Genomic DNA, 22,599 nt, shown 5'->3' with positions numbered 1-22,599 from the left:
TGTGAAGGCCAGTCCCGTGGGGAGTGTTAAATTGGTGTTTTTCTCCTCGGCAGGCATTTGCACAGGGGAGCAGGGTGGCAGTTGGGTATTTCTATCTTGTTTTCAATTATAAGCATTTCATTGTCGAATGTTGCTGGTTTATTATGTGATAATTAAATATGAATGATAGCACAGTCATCCTGCCAAAGAGGCTGTAGCAGAATGAAACCAATTCCTCTTATCCTGCTGAATGGCTTTGGAGGCAAAAGGAGTGATCTATTTGCTGTCCCTTATTTTTGCTGTTCTATTGTTTCAGTACCACTGGCTTCAAAATAGCAAACTAGGCAAGTAATTATGGACATAAATCAGAACAGGGAGCAGCGCGAGGTCAGGACTGCTTTGCTTTTCGTCCGCCTTTTCTCAGCTGCCTTTTGCTGGGAGACAGAGAGGTACATTCCTGTTAATTTTGTGATATTACTAGAGATTAAATGGTTTTTTTTGACGAAGTTTGAACCCCTGAGTGCTTTCAAGCAGGGGTTGAGCAGCCTCACCATGCTTGGAACAATACGAGTACAGGGCCAGTGACGGGTCTGGATCTGATGTGCCGTGGTTGGTGTTCAGTATTCCACATTCAGCATCTGATAAGCTGGGGTTGGTGTCCAGTATTCCACTTTCAGCATCTGACGTGCCTGGTTGGTTCCCAATACACCACGGTCAGTGTGCAACACAGGCTGCAGCCCACAGAGGGAAATCTCCTTGGGGTGACCACAGTTACTCCGTTGAGAAGCTCAGTGAGTGAAGTAAGATGCAGCCAGAGATATTTAGCCAAAGTAAATCAGCAAAGCAAATGTGGTTTCAGTAGAGCCTGGCTGATTTATGGCCCTGGCCACCGATCTGTACATCTCATTCTTGTCGGGTGTTTGTAAACGTGAAGTGGTGCTCAATGGCAGTCCCCAGGTGAAAAATGGATGCAGCCACGTGTTACAGCTTTCAGGTGGTGGTACTGGCTAAAAAAATAAAATCTTTCTTGAAGGAGAGCTGTAACCAAGCACTGCTCACCTCCCATCCTACCAGGAGCACCGGTATTTTGCACAGAAGGGGATAGGGATGGGCAGGGGGATCTTTGGAAGGCTTTGCAATCGTGGGACACAAACAGGGTCAGCACTTGGCATCCCTCATGTGGGTGTCCCAGAGCCAGGGTTGTGCACTGTGGCTTGCTGGATGCTGTGTGTTGCAAGGAGATGGAGTTACGTATTTTTCCCTCTTTCCTGAGTGTCTTTTACGCTAAGTTAACTAAGAGGCAATCCTCAGTGGGGATTCTGCTACTCAGGAACATACTGTTTTGTGAAAAAAAAAAAAAGAAAAAAAGAAAAAAGAAAATTCAGTGCCTACTTAACTGTGCACTTAACTTTTCATTCCAGCAGTTTGTTAAAATAACACATGGAAGTCACTGCTGAATGATTCTCCTTTAGCTTATCCATGCCCTGTAAATCAGATTCAGCCCACCAGTTTGGCTTGATGTAGACAACTGAATAACAACAAATAAAAAATAAGTAGTGGGTTTAAATGTCTCTGTTGTTGGCTGCTGAACACCCACCTCTGAAACTGGGCTTTTTGAGAGTCTCTTGGGGTTGCCTGTCAAATCCCAGCTTGCAATCTACACTGAATTTTAATGTTTCTTCATTTCTTCATGTCCTACTGTAAGTATTTATTGAGATTTTTTTTTTAGCAATGAGCTACATGACTGAAGAACATAACACATTGCTACTGGTATTTCTGGCTGAATCACAGACTTTTTTCCTTTTTGGTGGTTTTTTTTGTGAAATACTAAACAAAAATCAGTATTTAATCAAAGCAATGTTTTTATTCCCAGACTATTGTTCGAGGAAACAAGCCTCGAAAGGATACTTCAATCAACGGCCTGCTGGAGGAGTTTGACAATATCTCAGTGACACGATCCAATTCCTTGCGGAAGGAAAGTCCTCCCACCCACCACCAAGGAAATGCCAACCATGTGCCAAGGCACCAGGAGGAAAATGGCTACATCACGTTTTCCCAGTACTCCAGCGAGTCAGACACTACCACAGACTATGTCGTGGAGAAATATCGGGACAAGACTCTGTATGGGGAAGAGTTGGACAGGTACTACAAGGGGAGCTACGCCTCCAAGCAGAACGGGCACATGATGAAGGTGACGTCCCGGGACATCTATTACTCAGAAGTGACACCCCTGCAGTCAGACCTCTCCAGGTTCCTCCCGGATTACCATGCACACCTGGAGGCCAAGCCCAAACCGCTGGAATATGGCGGCCTAAAGCTGGAGTATCAGCGGATCCCCAGCGGATCCTCCCTGGACTACAGGGATTCCTTCCCTTACGCCCCGTCGCGAGCGTCAGTGCAGAGCGAGTGCCCCAAGGAGAGGCTGGAGTACGGTGACAGTGACTGGGGGCACGGCCTGGGCAAGGATGACTATGATAAGAGGCCTAAGTCATCCTATGTGGACCCCGCGAGCCCTCAGCCAGCCATGAGGCAGAGGTCCAGGTCAGGCTCCGGCCTGCAGGAGCCGGCCATGCCCTATGGAGCAAGCGCCTTCAAAGCACACCAGCAAGGACATTCCTACAGCTCCTACACCTACCCCCGCCTGTCCGAAACCGCAGCAGGCATTCCCAAGGTAACCTGACCTGCCTGGGGACAGTGCTGCCAGGGCAGGGATCGGCCTCTCCAGAAGGGGAGTGCGAAAAGTAAAAACTAAGGGCAAGGAGCCATGCTTGGGCACACGATGCCAAACATGGCTGGTCACGTCCCCAAGAGTTGTGTGGCTGCTCCTTGGCAGGTGTGGAAACCCACCTGCTCTACTTGGGTGTATGAAAATGGATGTCAGGGACCAGGGGGTTTAAGTTACTAAAAGGCAGGTTTGGAGATGCCCATCTTCTGGGGATTTTATTTGAAATTCCCAACAAGCCCAAGTTCTTTGGCTGTTTTTTGTATCCTTGGGAGTTGCTGTATGCCTGAGCAGATCTCAGCAGGAGGTGAGATGCTGGTCTGGTTTGTATATCAGATACTTCTGTGTTCGAATTGTTGTGCAAGGCTGAAACCTCTGTGCTTCAGTGTTTATATTGTATTTATGCCATTTTTATATTACAAGGTTTATTAACTCTTCACTGCTAAGGAGAGTAGGGGCTTCACCCCTTTCTGCTTTGTTTTTAAGCATTGAAATTAAATCAAAGCAGCTGATCTCACCCAAGACATTTTAGATGTAGTTTAAAAAAAGGGTTGATGTGCTAGAAAGCTTTTCAGCCATGTTATCTAAAGGCAGCTCCTCTACACAAATCTGTCCCTGCTCTGCCACGAGGTACATTACCTACACAAGCTTTCCTGCCCTGCCTGCAACAGTTTGCTGAACTCGTTCAGTTCAGTTCAGAGTGCTTTTCTCACACCTCTAGTCACATAACCATGATGACCTGCTTAAGCATCTAATATTCTGCAAGAGATGCTTTTTCAGTGTAGCTTGCACTGAACATCACTGAGTTCCCCTAGCAACGGGCAGCGAGATGATCATTTTTCCAAGGCTGGGGTTGATGTGACATTCCACGTGCTGAGGTAGGTGCCTATCAGTGGTGAGACCCGTTCTGCTCTCTGATGATACCTGAACATGCATTTGCTTGCTGGCCGTGTGCTCTGAGAACGTGGTTGTGTCCTGCTGCAGTCCCAGGTCTCTGCAGATCCCTGATACCCCGGTGTTGGAGGTGTGTGTGTGTCGTGCTTCCTTAGGTTTTGGCTGCTTTGCCTTTACCATGGTGCAGTGCCCCATGGGGAAGGATGAGTGATGCATTTTTCATCCCTCTGCACTAAAGCACAGACCTGGGCTTTGGAGATTGAGGAGAAATCTTGGGGGGAGTGGAAAAGTTACAGTTCTCTTTAGGTGCCTTTCCAAAGCTCAGGGTGTGGTAGGAGGAGTGTGTGTGGTAGTTAACTGAGCGCCAGTGTGGCATTTGGTGTGGATTCTGGAAGTTGTGAGGAAAATCTGGGATGGGTTAGCTGCCCTTTCCTTTACTGAAAGCAGTTGTTTTGTCAGCGTTTAGAAAGGAGAAGGACAGATGCAGTAGTTCAGAGACCCGGTAGCACCTGCTTCTGCCAGTTTCATACCTTTAAATAGGGCAGAAGAAGACAGAGGTGTTTTTTACAGGATTCCAGCAGTTTGAAAAATATCCATTAAAATGCAGTAACAACTTTTATTAAAAAAAAAAATTATGCTTCCATGCAAGAATCATTGTGAGCTGTTCCTCTCCTCAGAGCATCAAAACCACTCCTACAACCTTGGTGTACTGAAACTTGATGATTCACTGTTAAATGCAGCAGTTCAATTCCCAAACCTGTCCACAGTTCCTGGAAGTGAATAGGAGTTTCTTGTCTTGGATGATTGCTGAAGAATCTTCTTTTCAAGGAGGCATTAGTAAGATAATGGTTCATCAAATGGGCTTACTAAATGAGAATCAGATCTCAAGTCAGATATTTTACAAATGAGATTGGGTTTAAAGTATAATTAAAAGGGGTGAAAAAGTAAGTGAAAAATCTGCAGGCGAAATGCGTGGCATCGAAGTGCGTTTAACAAGGATGTTCATTTTGGCTTGTAAACATGACTTACTTCAGTGGTTTTTGCAGGTAAGAGGTGTCAGATAAATCAAATGTCTGCCCTGTTTCATCATCAGTGACATCAGAGTTGCTACATCAGACGACTTGCCCTGCCTTGGGCTTGGCCACTGCTGTGCAGTGGGACCGTGGAGGTGAAGGAAGCCAGAGGCTCAGATTTGGTACCCTCTGACCCACCCCTGTGTTACCTACCTGCCCTCCTGTCCTGCACACTAACTCTAGGGCACCTGCATGGAGTTGCAGAGTCTGCTCTGTGACCCTCACCACACAGAGTTGATGTCCCACCTCAGTATTGTCGCACAATAGCAAATTTGTCATGCCAGGTTGGCTTATTTTTGGCCACTCTGTACTGCATGGGATTTTTTTTGCCTCCTCTTCATCTCAGGCAGCCCTCTTAACTTCTGGCACCAAGCCCTATTGTTTCAAAACTCTTTTCCCTGTTGTTTTCCAGTAGGAGCTCTCCGTGACCCTCTCCTGTCCCTCCTCCAAGGGCCCATGATGTCTGCTCTCCCCTTTGCTACCTCGTACTGCTGTAACATAGAAGTGTCTCTCACCATCGTCCTCTGTGTCCCTCTGCACCATGAGGACATTTCCAGCCTGGCAAAGGCAGGGCCAAGCCTTTGCTGTCAGGAACTCTCTCCTTTTTTCCCTGTCTTCCCATTCACATGCCAGCAGCTGTACATGAGTGCTGCCTGCCACCTCTGTGTGTGGAACAGGGAGTCTTGGGGGTTTCCACCAGCAAAGCACCAGACAATAACCTTTGCCTTTGCCACGTCCCTGGGATTTACAGACCATCCGTTCCATACCTTTGACTTGGGCATACTGAAACCTGATCAAATGGAAATCCACTGTATGTCACGGAGGGGCGAGTCCATCCCACCGGGACTCGAGGATGTGGGCTCTGGCCGCAGGGCTGCAGCTGTGGCTCTGCCGCAGTCCCACTGCAGAGCGTGCGGGGACACCCGCTCGGCTGAAAGGCTGCCCAGGCAGCCTCCTCGCCGGGAAGGGACCCCTCAGGAGCAAGCAGGTGTTCCCTCTGCTTGCAGTACATAACAGGCATCGCTGTCACCAGAGCGAGCTGAAATGAGTTTAGACACAGCATTACATCCATGCTTTAATGGTGAAAAGACCCGAGTGCCGATGTGGCCGTGTGCGGATGCGGGAGATGCCGCTGTGCCATGATGGATGTCGTGTCAGAGCTTCGGCTGCTCCTCTGACCTGATCTTGAATGAGTGCAGGACTGTTTTCTTCTTCCCTTTGTAGTATTTAAAGGCTTTCCTTTCGGTAGGTGACTGCATTCAGTAGCAGAAATAGAATTATTAGTGGAATAAAGTATGTTCGATTTTGCCGTGATGTGGAGCACTGCGTCAGGACACAGCCTCGGAGGAGAGCTTCAGCTGATTTACTTATTATAGCTCCTGACTTTTTGTAACATTTCTTGGGATTCAGGAAGTAGGTTTACATTGTACAGCAATGCTAACCTCAGAAAGCTTCCAAAAATTCTTAGCAAGCACACTGAACCCCTGAATTTTCATTCTAAAATTTCACTGCAGAATATTCTTTTGCCAGTGTGTTAAGCTTAGGGCATACTCAGACATGGATGAAGCCTCAAATAATTCATTGGTGTGGATTTATCCATTTTGAATTTCTAGACCAGGTTTTCCCCATCTCAGTGGTTATAAAGAAAATGGTGCATTTTCAGCCAAAGCAATAATTTATTTGCCCCTACATACACGGATATATAGGACAGGGTTAGATTGAGTTTCCCTCCCTCCACCAAACCATCTGAGCACTTTTCCGCATTAATTAGTTTGGCAGATGTAATGTCCTTCATGAAATTCATGATGTCTCTGACTCCCTTCTATTTTATGGCTGCCCCTGCCTGGTGGAGTAAGGGAAGGATGGCTGTAATCATGTGGATTTTTGCCTAAGCAATCCCGGTATCCTGGGAGGCGGCTGTACAGCCCTGTTCGTGCTCGCCGGATGCTCCCGCTGGCGGGTGGCTGGCAGCGTGCAAGCCTCGCATGGAGGAGGCAGATTCCAGCTTTTCTGAGGGAAGCCTCTGAGCAGCCCCTCTGGAGAGGCATTCCCTCTTCCCTGCTAAAGCTCTTGTGGAATGAAAGGCCAGGCACGCCGGCTCACACGGGAGGTGGGAAAGCGCCAACATAAAATTGCACTGGAGGCTTTTCTGCCCACACCGAGGCGACTCCAGCTCCAAACTCCTCCTCGCTGTGCAGAGCCCACGGTGATAAATCGATGCTGCGGCAGATTTTTTTTTTCTTTTTTTTTTGCAGTCTTAGCATAAAATGGTCAAATGATGTTCCACCGCAGAATTCAATTTCACAGTTCAGTTGGGTCCTTGATTACACTGCCAAATTCAGATTAATGTGCATTTAACTAACATGGATCAGGGACTCCTGGCCGGCAGCCAGCAGTAATAGTAGCAACCGTGGGCTGTGTAGAGTTTGCTGCTCTGTCCATCCCTGTGCACTGCCACTGAAATTGATTGATTAAATGAACTCACTGCCATAATTATTTGTAATTGTGCTACATGATGAGCCTGTGTCATACCACCCCCTGCTCCGAGATGCTCCACACATCGTCAGGAGCAACATACTGTAAATGTGAAGATGTTCTTTTCCAGAGGAAAGAGATACAATTTTGGGGTGGGTTTTTTTGTTCTGCATCTTTTGGGGGGTTTTAGTTTGGATAGAAGCAAACTATTATGTTTGTAAATGTGAAGTATTCGTTAGTCTTCAATGTAAGAAGCTTAGAGAAGCTTGGAAAATATAAAAAATAGAAAGGAACCTACAAATGAGCAGGGCTTCCCACTGGGATAATTTCCTTTGTGATTTTCTCTGATTTCAGATGAAAATTAGCAGTTTTGTGACACTGCAGTTAAGTAGTGTGTCGCTGTGGAAAATGATTTAAGAAATGGTGAATTGAATTAGGCTCCTCATCAAATTCACGTAAGCAGTCACTCAAACAACAGCTGGTAGCATGGCAAGACAGGAGATGACAGGGATTTTAGGGTACCACCACCTCCACAAGAAGAGGTTGGGTTATCCCTAAGTTGCTGGAGAAAAACATAAGAAAAGGCTAAAAGTTGAGAATCAAAATCCAGGTACTGGTAAGACACAAATTGGAATTTGCCAAAGGGCAAATTTTTATCACATGCTTGGATGTGACAGGGATAGATTCTTGGAGGAAATGGCCCAGAGAGCCTGCAGGGCACTGCAGATGCAGAGCAAATACATTTTGTGAAGCATAGGTCCCTCCCAACCAGGGCCATTCTACATTTCAGCAAAGACTGTTGTATGTACAAACAGGTACCTGGACAGAAAAATGCACCTGAGATGCACAAAAGGTCTGGACTTTCCCAGCCTCATGTCAGTGGTGCTGAGGGCACGGGAGCCCAGTGGTTGGAAAATCCCTGTCCAGACAGGGGCAGCAGTGCCACATTGAGCAGAACAGGGACAATGTGGGAGCACGTTGTGCCAGCTCTGCCAGGTCCTCCGGCAGTGCTGGAAACGAACAGAGTGGAGGGGCAGGGACAGAGGTGCTGCTCACTCAGCCTCACCCTCTGTGTTTGTGTTGCAGGTGGATTATGACCGAGCACAGCTGGTTGTCAGCCCACCGCTCTCGGGGTCAGACACCTATCCCCGGGGCCCAGTCAAGCTACCTCAGAGTCAGAGCAAAGTCAGCTACTCCAGCAGCAGCTACCAGTACCCCCTGGTCTACCACAAAGGCCCCCACTATCACCAGCCGCCTCTCCAGCCCGGCTCTCCCTATATTTCCACCGCCTCCTACCCCAGCTCCCCGAGTATCACATCAAGTGCTTATCCTCCCCCCAGCTGGGGCTCCTCCTCGGACCAGCAGCCCTCCAGGGTGTCCCACGAACAGTTCCGAGCTGCCCTGCAGCTCGTGGTCAGCCCCGGAGACCCCCGGGAGTACCTGGACAACTTCATCAAGATCGGGGAGGGCTCCACAGGGATCGTGTGCATCGCCACCGAGAAGCACACGGGGAAGCAGGTCGCCGTGAAGAAGATGGACCTCAGGAAGCAGCAGAGAAGGGAGCTGCTCTTCAACGAGGTACGTGGGTTGGGTGGTGCAACAGGTTTGTTAGGCAGCAGGTTTGACAGGAGACATGGGCCAAATGCCACCATCAAGAGCCAAATTAATCTTTCTGAAAGAGGTGATGAGTCCCACACACACCTATGCTGTATAAATACTGTATAGCCAGACCAGTTTCAAGTGAGCTACAGCTCCTCCTGGCTTTAAACTATTAGGTTGTCACAGGAAACAGCTAAGAAATGTATGAGCTGGTCCGTGCAGTGTATCAGGTGCTCTGACATAGCCCAGCTGCCTTTTTCTGACTGTCCTGACACAGTTTATTCTTCCAAGAGGGAGTATCCAAACTAACAAGACTATTCAAGAAGCGTGTGCACTATATTCTGGCATATATGTGCTTTTTGTTTCCTCCCTCCTTCCTCTCCCAACCATCAGCACTCCCTTTGCTTTCTCGATGGTTACTAAGCTAAGAGCTGGCAGTCCCTTTTTTATGGAACCGTCTGTGTTAATTCCCACATCTCCTTTCCTGAATGGTTGCAGCCAGTTCAAAGCCCACAGCTGTTTATGGGAGAGTGTTTTCCCCATGTACGTTATTTTAAATTTCAGAACAGTCATTTTCATTTGCCATTTTTTCACTCAGTTGCTTGGGGATGAGAGTACCTCCTGCACCTTGAAGAGCTAGTCCTTATTTAATTTCTTACTCTCTTAAAGAAGCTGATGGGGTGTGTTCAGTGCTCCCTTTTTGAGATCACTTGTAAATATCCTGATCAATACCAAAACTGTTGCAGGATCCCAGGAAAACCTGTGAAAATGAACCTTTTAATTCTACCTTTTGTTTCTTGTGTTTTAATTATAAGTTGATCTTCTCTCAGGATGACAGACTGATTTCTTTAAAACCTTTAAAAACTTCACACTTTTAAATTAAAATACTTGTTTTTAACAAACTTCATGCAGTTGTTCTTTACCCAGTGCATGACTGTCTTGGTTATTTGGGCTTGGCTTTGCCTCTGCTGGAGGCTGTGCTGGCTCTAACTGAGCGTCTCTTGAACAGGAACATCTTGAAGCAGGTCCTACGTGCTGTGCAGGACCAAGCTGCTTCCCTGACACGCTCCAGTCACTCGTGTCATCTGAAAATCCCTTGTCAGCAGTGATGAAATCCCTCTGTCTGTAATGAGGCCTTCCCTGGCTGTTGTTCTCTCTCCTGGTTGCTGTTCTGACACCCCTCAGTACCCCGTGGTCATGGACACTGTCTTGGCTGGGCTGCCCTTACTGTGGTGCCAGTTCTGTGCAGTCCCTTTTCGGTGTGGGGTTTGAGTCATCCCCTGTATCACCAGCAGTGAGAGACTGGAGAGATTGATGTCTCCAGACATTTTGGGGTGCATTTGTGTGCATGCAGGGGCATCTTGGGCCTTGCCCTGACAAGGGGCAGTGTGCCCTGCTCCATACCCCCCTAGAACCAGTATCCCAGCCTGGCATGGTGTCAGTTCCTGGCACACTGGGAGCAATGCTCCACACCTGCCCCTGGAGCCCTAATCCAGCCCCAGAGTAGCCACATGACTGTAAATCCCACTCAGGGGAGGGGCCTAGGAAGGCCAGGGGGTGTTCAGGCCAAACACGAGGCAAGCACTTGTCTTGACCCTACTTTCTCTTGGACTTTCTGTGAGCTGCACTGGAACCCAGGGGTTGGTGGCTGCATGTGTCCTTCTTTATATATTTTCTATCTTTCTCTCTTTCTCCTCCTAATTCCCTCTTCTCAGAGTTTTTGAGTAACTTAAAATTGAACTTAAAATCAAATTAAAAGCTTAGAGTTTGCCAAGTTGAATGGGCCAAGTTGAATGGGCTTTGAGAAGTGTTTTACATGGATTCAATGTTGCACAAAGCCTTTTGCCAAAGTTCTCTGATTGCCAGTTGCCAGTAAAGCTTTTTGTTGTTTGACCTCTTGAGAATATCTTGTCAGTATTTCTCCAGTGTGTCTAACTCAGAGTACACAACAAACAGTAAGCCTTTTACAAGTCTCTTTGAGTGAGTTTTCTGGGGCCTTCCTCCAGCATTCTGATGGAATTCTGTGCAAAGTACCATTTGGTATGTGATAAAAATGACTTTGATGCATTGAGCAATTAATCAGGTTAAAAAAAATCTGTTGTACTGAAAGCAACTGGCAATAAAAAAACCCAATTAAATAAATAGTTCTGTTCCTGCAGGCTGAAATAAAGCAATTATCTACTGTTTATACTCTATCAACTAGAGATTCTTTCTTCCTCCTGATGCATTTATGATGACTGATATTTTTATGTAAATATATTGATTTTGTTTATGCTCTGGCATAAGGATTAGGGAGGATGTGATTCATCGCAGAACCTTTCCTAAACACCAGGAGAAGAGTACAGTGAAAAAGAAGGTCAAAACAAGTGTCAGATAAGGCTTGTAGCATTCCCAGCTCGTCCCTTTGTGCCTCTGCAGGTTGTGATCATGAGAGATTACCACCACGAGAACGTGGTCGACATGTACAACAGTTACCTGGTCGGGGACGAGCTCTGGGTCGTGATGGAGTTCCTGGAGGGCGGCGCTCTCACAGACATCGTGACTCACACCAGGTGGGCTGGGGGCTGGGGGGGTGTACAAAATACAGAGAGGAAACCACAAAACTGCAGAAAAGATACGTGCATGGAGAATAGATACCCATGTATTTTAGGTGTACACACAGTTAAACCCATAGGTATCATGCTGGCTTTGCCATCACTGATAAGCCAGAATTGCAGATGAACTCCTGTTGATAGCAGCATTTGCTAAACCAAAGGGGAAGCAATACCTGAGAGGGCCTGCTGGTAGATGGGGATTTGCTAACACTTTAGGAGGCACTTCAGCAGCAACACAAGTCCTAAAATGGCAAAAAAAAAAGTTATTTTCCCTGTTTGGTGATCTCTATTGTTGGGTTTGCTGTCATAACCACGTCTGTTGTAAGGCTAATTTCTCCTCACAAAGGTTATCTGCAAACCAACCCTAAAACATACAGGGAGAAGTATTTTTATATCAGAATATTTGTGCTTATGGTGGAGCACATTCCCATATTTCAGTTAATATCACACCTACACACAGTAGGAAATTAGCCAGCACAAAAGCTGCAGTGTATGGAACTGTTCTACCTCTTCTGAGGGGAGACATTATATTTTACAGCTCTCTTTGCATCTGCTCTTTGCTCATCTGCTTCTGATAAGCTGGATAAAATGGGATTCTTTATTTAATTTCTTCCTGTTGAATGAAAGAAAATTAAAATTTCCACACCAAACCAGTGGGAGAGTATTTAAGGGGAACAAGAACAAAAGCAAGGAATTATAAATTAGAAAATTTGTCTTCTCTCCTAGTTTAATGATGCTCTTCGATCCTACCAAGAGTTGTAACACAGATGTTTTATTTTTTAGTGTTACCTTAGTTTATGTGCTGGAATAAATCACAATGTTGGAAGTATTTGCCAAACCATTAAAAGCTCTATCTTAGATGTGTCTGACAGAAGTTTAACAGCAAACAGATGTTCCCAGGACACTACTTCTTAAGAGCTGTCATCTATTTTTTAACTCAAAATAGTCTTTTCTTTATCTTCGAGGTGGTATTTTTACATTGCATGACCTTCCCTCAAAGATTTTGCTAAAATACTGCAAATGGCACACAAAGTTAAAGCAGAAATTTCCACGGGTGTTTTACTGCTCATGTAAAAGAGATGCTGGGGACGTCAGCAATGGGACAGTGGCACCAGGGTGCACAGCCCATCCCAGGCATTGCACTGTAGCTGATGGAACGACCCCAGAATGGGGTTTTTCAACTGTGCACAGAATGAGAACTCTTGCTGCTTATTTTTCTGCTGAAATACCCAGAATATTTTTGTAGAAGGCATAAAAGTGCTCTCAAAGAGCTACAACCCAGGGCCTGATGTTTTGCCTACAGAATTAAGGGTGTTTTTTCTCATATTTATTCCACGCCTGTTTCCATCCCAGTAGTGATTTGCCCTGCTTGGCAAGCAGTGAGCTTACTGTAAATAAGGCATTTCCGTGATTTCCCAGAGGGAAACGGGCTACAGCACATGGCACACTCAGCTTTTTTAGTGCTGCAGGGAGACTGATCCAGAGCTTGCTGCAGAGCTGATCCCCACACCTCATCTCCCTTTTTTTGACAAGAAATAGGACCAGAGATTCACCCCACAGAGCCACTGCCTGAAAGGTCTCCTGTATAGTGGTGTGACTAGGAAGTTGTGCCTCTCCACATCCCCTTTCCCCTGTCTTCCCCAACACTCAGCTGTTGTTTGTCCCTTGCTGTTGCAGGATGAACGAGGAGCAGATCGCCACGGTCTGTCTGTCCGTGCTGAGAGCCCTGTCCTACCTGCACAACCAGGGCGTCATCCACCGCGACATCAAGAGCGACTCCATCCTGCTCACCAGCGATGGCAGGGTGAGCACCCGGCCTTCCCAGCCCCCAGGGCTGCCAGGACAATCCCTGTGCACAAAGTGGCACTGCCTGGAGAAAAATAATCCAGGCGGGGGAAAGAATGGGGTGTGACCTGTGAATAATTTGAGAGAGAGCTGAATCTGAAAAACACAGGCCTGGTCTGGCCAGTGATTGACATCTGTGCTGCAGGCAGAGTCCTTGGGGAGGGATTGGAGCTGTCAAAAGGCAGTGGTTGAGGAAACTATGCAGCAAGGGTGATGATCAGGTGATGGGAGACCACCTTCTGGGCTGCACCACTCCTACTCTGATGCCTCTCAAAAAGCACTTCCTTTTTACTATACTTAGTTCTGTACATGTGCTCTGCTTCTCCAAGCTGCTTAGGAGGCCAACATCAATCTATGCAAATAGCAAATAATCTGCATTACTGCTGAAACCCTCCCCAGATGGTGAGAGTAGCTTTCACACTTCCAAGATGTTTGATGAAATCTGTCCCACACTTCCATTTACTTGGATGAGATGCTGCTGCCCGTGACTTGCTGTGTCTTTGTGTTGTTAATGAGCAGAGGGAGAAGGGGACAAAATGCTGCCCGTGATTTGCTCAGTAAACAAAATGTAGTTTGCACACAAAAAAATAAGGGTTGCTCCACTGGTAGTACACACCTGTCTAAGGCAAGATGTGGAGGGTTGGACTGAGCTCAAGAGCTTTGGTTTGGAAGCAGATCCAGATCTTCCCCTTCCACAGGTAAAGCTCTTGGATTCCCAGGCCTGGTCTGACTCTTTAGCCAAAGGCTTGTCTGTCTACTTCGATGCCCACTTCACCAAGGGAGAGGGAATTTCTTCCTGCAGCAGTCACAGGCTGCTCCTGTTAATCCCGTCAAGGAAAGAAAATCCCACGTGTGTAGGAGTTTCTCAGTTGTGATTTCAGTTCATGTTGCTGAAATAACATCTGATCTGTGCTCGGGATCTGCATACAGTGCCTCATTATACTCATTACTCCAGCCCTTATTATCTGCATTGCAGATTTCTTCATGGCTGTGTTGTGCAATTATCTTTTTTTAGAAAATCGTCGTCTTTTATGTACTCGAATGAGCAATAGATATGCAAAACCTCTTGTGCTCCCACAAAAGAAGATTGGGCTCTGCTTCCAAAATATGCATTATTTCTTCCATTCTTCATTGTGTAAACTGAAAAATACATTTAGCAGGGAGAACTTGGCTATTATTGGCATTGTTTTAGAAGTACCAACAATCATTTCATAATTCTGTTAAAAATAATACCCGTAACTTTTAAAAAAGTAATGTCTGTGCTGAATCCAAAAGAAAACAAGTGAGTGCTGACAGTAAGTCTACACAATGCAGGGATTTATGCAGCTTCCCACTCCACTTGTCTTGTTTGGGCTCACTTTGCACTGATGGGATACACAGCCTGTGGACCTTGGGCATGGGTCACCACTGAACTGTGCAGGGATGGGGGTTAGGAAAATGTCCAGGAAAATCCCTTTGGTAGCTTCCAGGCCTCCAAGTAAGTACTCAGAGGGTTAAAAAAATATTTTAGCCTTAAGAAACAAACTGTTTCTGGAAGTGGGTGATGCCACCAATCCTCAGACCAGCTTGTTGTGGTTGGAGGTTGGAGGAATTTTCACCTTGGCATTGTACAGCGACAGGGAGGGGGAGGTGATAATTTTCCATAATTTTTGTTGTTAAAAAAAACTGTCATAAAAGTGTGAGCCAGGCACATGATGCAGCAAGAGCTGCTCTCTGGAGTGCTTGTGTATCCCATTATTTCTATTTCAGGTCACTGCCACAGCTACTCAAGGACAGTACTAATTCCTGAGTTCCCAAGCAAAGGGAACAGGTTAAGTCTTTTGCAAGGAGTCTTGCACCCTTCCCTGCCTTCTCCACCTCTCCTGCTACATAGAGATGGCAGCTTCTTCAGTGATAGTCCACAGTGTGAGGTCCTGGGCTTGACAAACCATTGGAAGAGGTTTTATTTTCTGTGGGTGGTAAAAGGGAATGGGGTGAATGCCACTTGTTTCCCACATTTTCTGGCAAACTCAGAGATTGTACAAACTGGTACGAACAAGGAGTGGGAGGGGTAATACACATACTCACTTGGAATATGTGTATTACTGGATATCACATGTTGAACTACAAACATGGGGGTTCTATTTGGAATATTTTGTTTTCCTTCCATTTTTAAGTGTTACAAGCCATTTATCACCTCTGCATCCCTTGCTGGTGGAGAGGCAATGGGCTGTGACAGATGGTATCAGGAGTGAGCAGCACTGCCACTCTCCTACATCTCCCCTTGCCTTCATTTTAATGAGCTGCATGTTCCCCAGGCTGTGCTCCTATCTCCAGACACTCCTTCAGAGTTGGGCTGCTGTCCTATCCCAGGAAAATGCTGCAGCTCCAGCCCTGGCCCTCCAGCTGCAGCCTGAGGTGTGTCTTGGCAGAGTTTGCCTTGTTATTCAGGAGGGGCTTTTACTTCTTCTTTGCAGATAAAATTGTCCGACTTTGGGTTCTGCGCCCAAGTGTCAAAGGAGGTCCCCAGGAGGAAGTCCCTGGTTGGGACACCCTATTGGATGGCACCGGAGGTGATATCCCGCCTGCCCTATGGCACCGAGGTGAGCACAGCGGGCACTGCCAGAGGGGATATCCCAACTCCCTATGGCACCGAGGTGAGCACAGCGGGCACTGCCAGAGGGGATATCCCGATTCCCTATGGCACCGAGGTGAGCACAGCGGGCAGTGCCAGAGGGGATATCCCAAGTCCCTATGGCACCGAGGTGAGCACAGCCGGCGCTGCCAGAGCGGATATCCCAACCTCCCCTCAGCGCTGAGGTGAGCACAGCAGGCACTGCCAGAGGGGATATCCCAAGTCCCTATGGCACCGAGGTGAGCACAGCAGGCACTGCCAGAGGGGATATCCCAAGTCCCTATGGCACCGAGGTGAGCACAGCGGGCACTGCCAGAGGGGATATCCCAAGTCCCTATGGCACCGAGGTGAGCACAGCTGGCAGTGCCAGAGGGGATATCCCAAGTCCCTTATGGCACCGAGGTGAGCACAGCCGGCGCTGCCAGAGCGGATATCCCAACCTCCCCTCAGCGCTGAGGTGAGCACAGCAGGCACTGCCAGAGGGGATATCCCAAGTCCCTATGGCACCGAGGTGAGCACAGCAGGCACTGCCAGAGGGGATATCCCAAGTCCCATGGAGCTCTGTCAGAGCTGTGCAGTTCGGAAGCACTTACACAGGTATGCTAAATAGCAGCAATTACGTTTGCCCCCGAGTGCTACATTGTGCCTGGTTCGAAAGTATTTCCCCAAGATGAAGTCATTAAGTAACTACTCCATTTAGCGCTCTGTGTAATGCCTTTACATACTTCGGTTTGAGGTGCTGTACTAAAGGAAACTGGCCTCATTTGTGCATTGTGAGAGGCCCTGTGCTGCTCTTTAATATCAAGCCTGCGGGCTGGAGCTGCAGTCACAGGTGTGCACACCTGCATGTGCCAAACCAGCAGCCTCCTCACACGCCCTTCCTGCACAGCCCGGTCACATCAGCATTTGCATAGAGCCACTCTGCTTTCATCCAGCTAAAGCCTGCCATTCCCTTCCTCTGCAGGAGTGCCAGCAGAATCACAGGTCCTGTAGGGTCCCAAACCCCAGGGCCAGCTGGGTGGGTTGCATTGCCACCCTCTGTGGTAGGATTGGTCTCCACATGGGCTCATTCCTTGCAGTCATGGCTGTCATTAGCTGAGAGACAGGGGTAGGAAAAGCGTCTCTGTGGGAGCTATTTCAAGCGCTGCCAAATGTTCTGAGAAAGGCAACGTGCACATTTTTACTGGAACCCTTCAAAGGAGTCCAGCAAGGTGTGGACACCCGGCAGCTCTGCAGTGCCATACCCCATCCTTTAAACCGCTGTGAGTCACGGCACTCCTGCCCTGCAAAGCCTGGGAAGAGCAATCCCCTGTGCCGCGCTCAGCCGTGACAGTGACTCACACCGCCCCAGCGGGGACACGGCTGCCTTTGCTCCTCTGCGCGGGGACAGAGCTGCTGCCTGAGAGCGCTGAGAGGAACAGCTGCAGAGCTCGACCCTGCCAGGCAGACAGAGCCAGGAACACGGATATGTTTCCACACGGGTACACATATACATACCTATATAGAGTGTAGGTATATAGAAATACAGATACACACAGGGAAGGGGAGATGAGCTGAGCCAGGAGCTGCTCCATCCTCATGCTGCTCTGGCACAACACAGCAAGAGCACCCTGCAGGCACTGCTCTGCACCCAGGATCTGTGCTGTTGTAGGAGACATTCCAGGAATAATAGCATCAACTATTATTAGCCCATTAATAGCTCTGGGAGGATTAGAAAGTGGTTGAACTTCGGGCTACATTAAGTTTCCCCACCAGAAGGGAAAGAAAAAAAGGATTTAAGATAACAGATAGTGTTGGCAAAAGAGCAAAAGCAGAATAAAGTGGCCCTGGCTGTATTTGGGCTGGCAAATGACAGGAATTACAGTCATCAGAGGATTGGGATTCTGGAGCAGCTCTGCAGCAGGCCAGAACTAAGAAAAAAAAGTTGGCCTTTTTTTTTTTTTTTGGAGCTGGAGCTGAATCACTTTCCAAAATTCTTATGTATTGTGTTACCTCTACTGGCTGTAAACAGGCCTGGGTGTAGTAAGTGATTGCATTTGCCTTGGGGTCTTGAACAGAGTTCCTGTAGTCTTTAAGCTTCAGGGGAATAGAGTAAGTGATTTCACAGCTCTCCAGCAGCTGCAGAGCCAGCCTGGGGTTGGTGTTCAGTGGGTGCAAATCAGTGCAACTGGAATGCAGGGCAGCAGGACACAGCCTCTCCAAGGCACAGAGCTTCCAGTGGGCAGCACCTAAACCAGCTACAGACCCAGGTTTATAAATCCCTGCTAATCTGTTTTGTCGAGGCACTCACTGCTCCAAAGGAAAATCATGGTTGGCTGGTTAAAAAAGAAAGATGGATGGTGCTGGCTCTCCAGTCTGCTGGCTTAGACTGGCGGCAGACAGCAGCATGAGCTGGCTCTGGGGTTTGCATGATCCCATGTGCTGAGCCTGTTGGCTCCCTGCTCTGCCAGCAGTGTTCATGGCCCCTGTGTGTGTTCCAGGTGGACATCTGGTCCCTGGGCATCATGGTGATTGAGATGATCGATGGGGAACCCCCCTACTTCAACGAGCCGCCGCTGCAGGCCATGCGCCGCATCCGGGACAACCTCCCACCCCGCGTGAAGGACATGCACAAGGTCAGGCTTCCCATGGGGATCAGGGGTTTGCACAGTCACGTCTTCAGGAACACTGCAGGCACACATCTGCATGCCCAAATGATAACTTAGATCTCTAAGGCCCCACCTTGAGCAGGGGATCCTACACAGGATCCTGTGGAGAGGAAGTGAGGCCAAAGCCATTAGTCATGGCCTTGTTTCTGCCTGACTCTGGCTTCGCTTTTGCAGCCAGTGGTGGCAAAGGGAGCTGGGCAGAGCCTCATGCTCCCTGTGCTTCCCACCCTGCCCAAGGACCAGAGTACATCAGCTCATCGGCCCTGCTGCAGGTGGGTTGGTACATCCATGCCCTGTGCCAAAGCCTTTGGGCACCTCCTAGTTTGGGTGTTGTTTCCATCAGACCTGAGCCCTCAGCCTACCTTAATGCTTAATTGGGTACCCCAGTGGTACCCAAATACTTCAAACATTAGCAGCACATCAAAGACCCACAGCCCTTCAGCTCAGCACAGCTGTTGCCATAGGGAAGATCAGAGTGTCCCTTGTCTTCCCAAGAAACCAGCATGCACAGAGCTAGCTTAGCTGGAACTGGGTGTTTTTGTCCACCCCTAATGCCAGTGTGGTGTTTCAGGTGTCCTCGGTCCTCCGGGGCTTCCTGGACTCGATGCTGGTGCGGGAGCCCTCGCAGAGAGCCACGGCACAGGAACTGCTGAGACATCCCTTTCTCAAACTGGCTGGGCCCCCCTCCTGCATTGTGCCCCTCATGAGGCAGCACAGGCATCGCTGAAGCTTTTTGGGAAGAGGTCAGTGCAGAGCCTGGCTCATGGCCATGTGGGAATGCCAGCAGTTGTGTGGGATCCGCAGGCAGGGAGGAGGAAAACCTTGTGAAGGAAAGCAGCCCTGCGGAAATAACGTGGTGTTTAAAGAACCCCAAAGCCCAGGCAGTGCCCTCTGTGCTCCCTGTGTGCCAGGGACAGGGAGCAATCCCGGCCATGCTCCGCCAGGCACCGGCGCTCCCAGCACTGCTGTCTGCTGGGTCATCCAGGCAGAAGGCACCAAATGCCAACGTTGGAAAGGTAATTTTAGCAGAGGAGAGCACAGCCAGAGCGAAACACCAGAACTTTAGTGCAGGCAACAGCACTTCTGTTTCAGAACACTTTTCTGACAAAACAAAGCACTTTTTATCTCGGTCAGAGCAGCGCAATGTATTTTGCAACAAGTTTGTAATTTTCTGTACAGTACGTTTTGATAACTTGCAGTACTTTGTCATGTAACTGTTGTGTTAGTTGAAGTAATAAGTGTGACTTAGCGAGAATTTGAGAAGATGAAGTTTCCTACTTTTTTAACCCTTTTGAAAACAGGAAAAAAAAAAAAAAAAGAAACCACAACCACCTTTAGGAAGTTGTAAGGTTTTGCAGATTTCCCATGGGGTGAGGAGGGGGCTCATCCCGCCCTCACAGCAGCCGGAAGAGCCAAGGATCACTGATGCTGGTGGGAGCGCCTGGCTTGGGGCACTGGGTGCCAGTGGCCGTCCCCACTCTGCTGAGAGCCAGCTGTGGTCAGGGGCTCCCCTTTCCCCCCTTGGCCCAAGGGGCCTCCCAGGCCGGGGTGATCCCTCTTTTTTTCTGCCACCACAAGGCCAGTTCTGCCACCACAGAAGCCTCCACTATTTCTGTTATGCTCTGGCAGTGGAGAGGAGCCCCTCCTCCTACCCCAGCAGGATCCTGGAGTTCCGGCAGAGCCGGGGGAGGGGAGGGGATGGGATGGGAGGCGCTGCCAGGCGTTTGCCATAGAGGAGAAGTCGTGCTGCTGTCTAGACCTTTCTGAATGTTGATGCAACAGTTGACTACTGCGGTACAATTTTGTGTTATTTGTTGGATGACTTTGCATGTTAACTGTAGGCCTAATAGATTTGCCTTTAAAATTTTTAGAAGTGCTTCATAATTATTTCAATGAGAAATTAATTTTATTTATTAATGATTAGTTGTTTTTAATTCTGTATAATACAAAAGCCATGTTTTTCAAGTTTGTTTTTTTTTTTCTTACTGACCTCATTTTATGGTATCTTTAAGAACCACAAAGCCAACTTTGTGAAAACACAGTTTCTTTCTTATTATGGAATTTCATAGTTAATAAATTAATTGTTATTTATTGTAGTAAATTATAACCAAACATCTAAACCTGGCAGGAGCTGTTGCTTAAAGATCTTCCTCTGGAAGAAAAGAGTTGCCAATAGTAAAGAAGCTCCTTTAGTTCTGCCCTTAACTTAAAGAGTATTTGGAAGGAGAGAAGAAATTTAAAAAAGAGAGAAAAAAGGAGATGAAGATGATCTGGAACATGGAATAGATGTTCTTACATCTGTGTCTTATCCCCACTGCTCTCTCTTCCCAACCCTGTTTGCACATTCTAAGAAGACACTGAAGAAAATGTGTTTGGCTCCCGCCGCCCCACAGCTCCCGGAGCCCACCCGGCCGGGAGCAGCACCCACAGCCTCCCAGGGCTCTCTTTTGTAGTCTTGACAACTCAGGAAACCAGGCTGCACCAGTCCAGGCAATGGCATATGGCACAACTTAATACTAGCCACAAAATTAACTTTTTTAACCATCTTTGAATAAAAAAATGGGGTTGGTGGGGGTTTTTTCTTCAATATTCAGCACATTTTAGGCTGTACAAGTGAAGAATTTTCTGCAACTTTCTTATCATTAGATACTTTAAACAGTGTTCATCGAGTTTACTGAGAGTTTTGTCGATTTCGAAGGGGTTTTTTTGTGAACACCAGCTACTGGTGAGACAAATGCACATGCAAGATAAATAAATTAATTAATAAACACTTTAAGTTTCAGTGTGGTTTTTTTTTTTTTTTTTACCATGCCTTTGACTCAGTCCCACAGTACTGGACCAAGCAGATAACAAGGAAAAAAAGTGTGTTCTTATATATCTATGTGATACACATACATATATAAATAAATAGACATATGTATATAAATAGTGATTTATAGAGCTGCCTCAAGTGATTTCTAAGTGTCAGTGCATTTCCACCTTCCTTTCTTTGCCCCCTAAATAATCCCTTTCTTTTTTTCCCTTACACATCCCTAATTTTTAGCTCACAGCTGTTGATCTCTCACATCTACTGAGAGCAATTCCTCCTGGTTCCCCTAGTAGCATCAGTCAGCTGATGAATCTACAATGTTATTTGTAAGACTTGAAGATAGCAAATGAGGATTTATATTCCTTTTGGGTGCTGACGTCAGTAAATACTTCAAAATACATTGAAAAAATGTAATGCCATCACCTAAAAACAAACAAACAAACAAGGCATGTTAAGAGCATCCAATCACTCAGAAGCTGAGGCTGTGCTCCAGATACGGTGGGATATTCCAATGAAATATTCCCACCTGTCACTAAGGAACGATGGCTTTTTCTGAGCTCACAGCTCTAAAACTATTCCCAAATACTCATAGTCATAGTAGCAGAGGCCAGGACATTTACTGGCTATGTCAGCCCCCTCCTCAGCAATACATCAATAATTTATAATTAAAGTTCTAATCACAAGTACTCTGTAAGTCATTAGCAGCTGCTTTAGTAAGTGCTTAATTATTACAGGTCCTTACAGAGCTCAGTAGGGTGATAAGGTGTATTTATCCACCTTCTACTGCTGTGTTCATAAACATCTATAAAGCAAAGCTTTCAATTTGCAACTCACCCATAAAAAGCCATCAATGAATGAGAGCCAAATACAAAATTAAATCACAATAAAGTGCTTCCATCCTCAAGATGCTGCTGCAGCTTGACAGGCAGGAGGGAAGCTGGACATAATCTCTCTCATAAATAATTTTTCATAAATAGACTTGAAAAGCTTAAAGCAATGGAAAAATCAGGTCAATTTCAGTAAGTTTTGGCAAAAGGATGGAAAGAATTAAAAGACTTAAAGGGTTTTCACCCAAAACCTGAAATAACTTTTTTTTTTCCAACCAAGATACGTCAGTTTGGGACACTAACTCACGGACCTGAAATTATTGTTTCTTTTTCCTTTCTTCCCCAAAAAGGAAAAACATTTCAGTCCAACAAGGAACCAATATTTTCTGTCAGTTCAGAAAATCAATAAATTAATTATTGTATTCCTGGAACTCTAGTCCCTAGTAGTTTACAGACACACTTGCCCCCTGAAGGTGATGCCAGGTGCTTCCTAAGGGAAACCCTCATCTGACATGAAAAC

At 47.1% G+C, this 22,599-nt stretch overlaps 1 protein-coding gene across 4 annotated transcripts in view; it reads left to right on the top strand.

Moving 5' to 3' along the window:
- PAK5 (p21 (RAC1) activated kinase 5) overlaps window positions 1–21,219 on the top strand; it is an 87,576-nt gene extending 66,357 nt beyond the window's left edge. For all 4 annotated transcript variants that reach the window (XM_069008976.1, XM_069008974.1, XM_069008973.1 and 1 more), the window contains 7 exons: window positions 1,853–2,650; window positions 8,230–8,721; window positions 11,161–11,294; window positions 13,014–13,140; window positions 15,638–15,763; window positions 18,276–18,410; window positions 19,015–21,219. In XM_069008976.1, the coding sequence (XP_068865077.1) occupies window positions 1,853–2,650; window positions 8,230–8,721; window positions 11,161–11,294; window positions 13,014–13,140; window positions 15,638–15,763; window positions 18,276–18,410; window positions 19,015–19,170 (1,968 nt within the window). In that variant the 3' untranslated portion in view covers window positions 19,171–21,219. The remainder of the gene's footprint in view (window positions 1–1,852; window positions 2,651–8,229; window positions 8,722–11,160; window positions 11,295–13,013; window positions 13,141–15,637; window positions 15,764–18,275; window positions 18,411–19,014) is intronic.
- The last annotated feature ends 1,380 nt before the right edge of the window (window positions 21,220–22,599 follow it).

Source organism: Aphelocoma coerulescens, chromosome 3, assembly GCF_041296385.1.
Source record: "Aphelocoma coerulescens isolate FSJ_1873_10779 chromosome 3, UR_Acoe_1.0, whole genome shotgun sequence".
Lineage (NCBI taxonomy): Eukaryota > Metazoa > Chordata > Aves > Passeriformes > Corvidae > Aphelocoma > Aphelocoma coerulescens.
The sequence above is the reverse complement of the archived record's forward strand: the minus strand, read 5'-3'. Positions and strand labels throughout refer to the sequence as shown.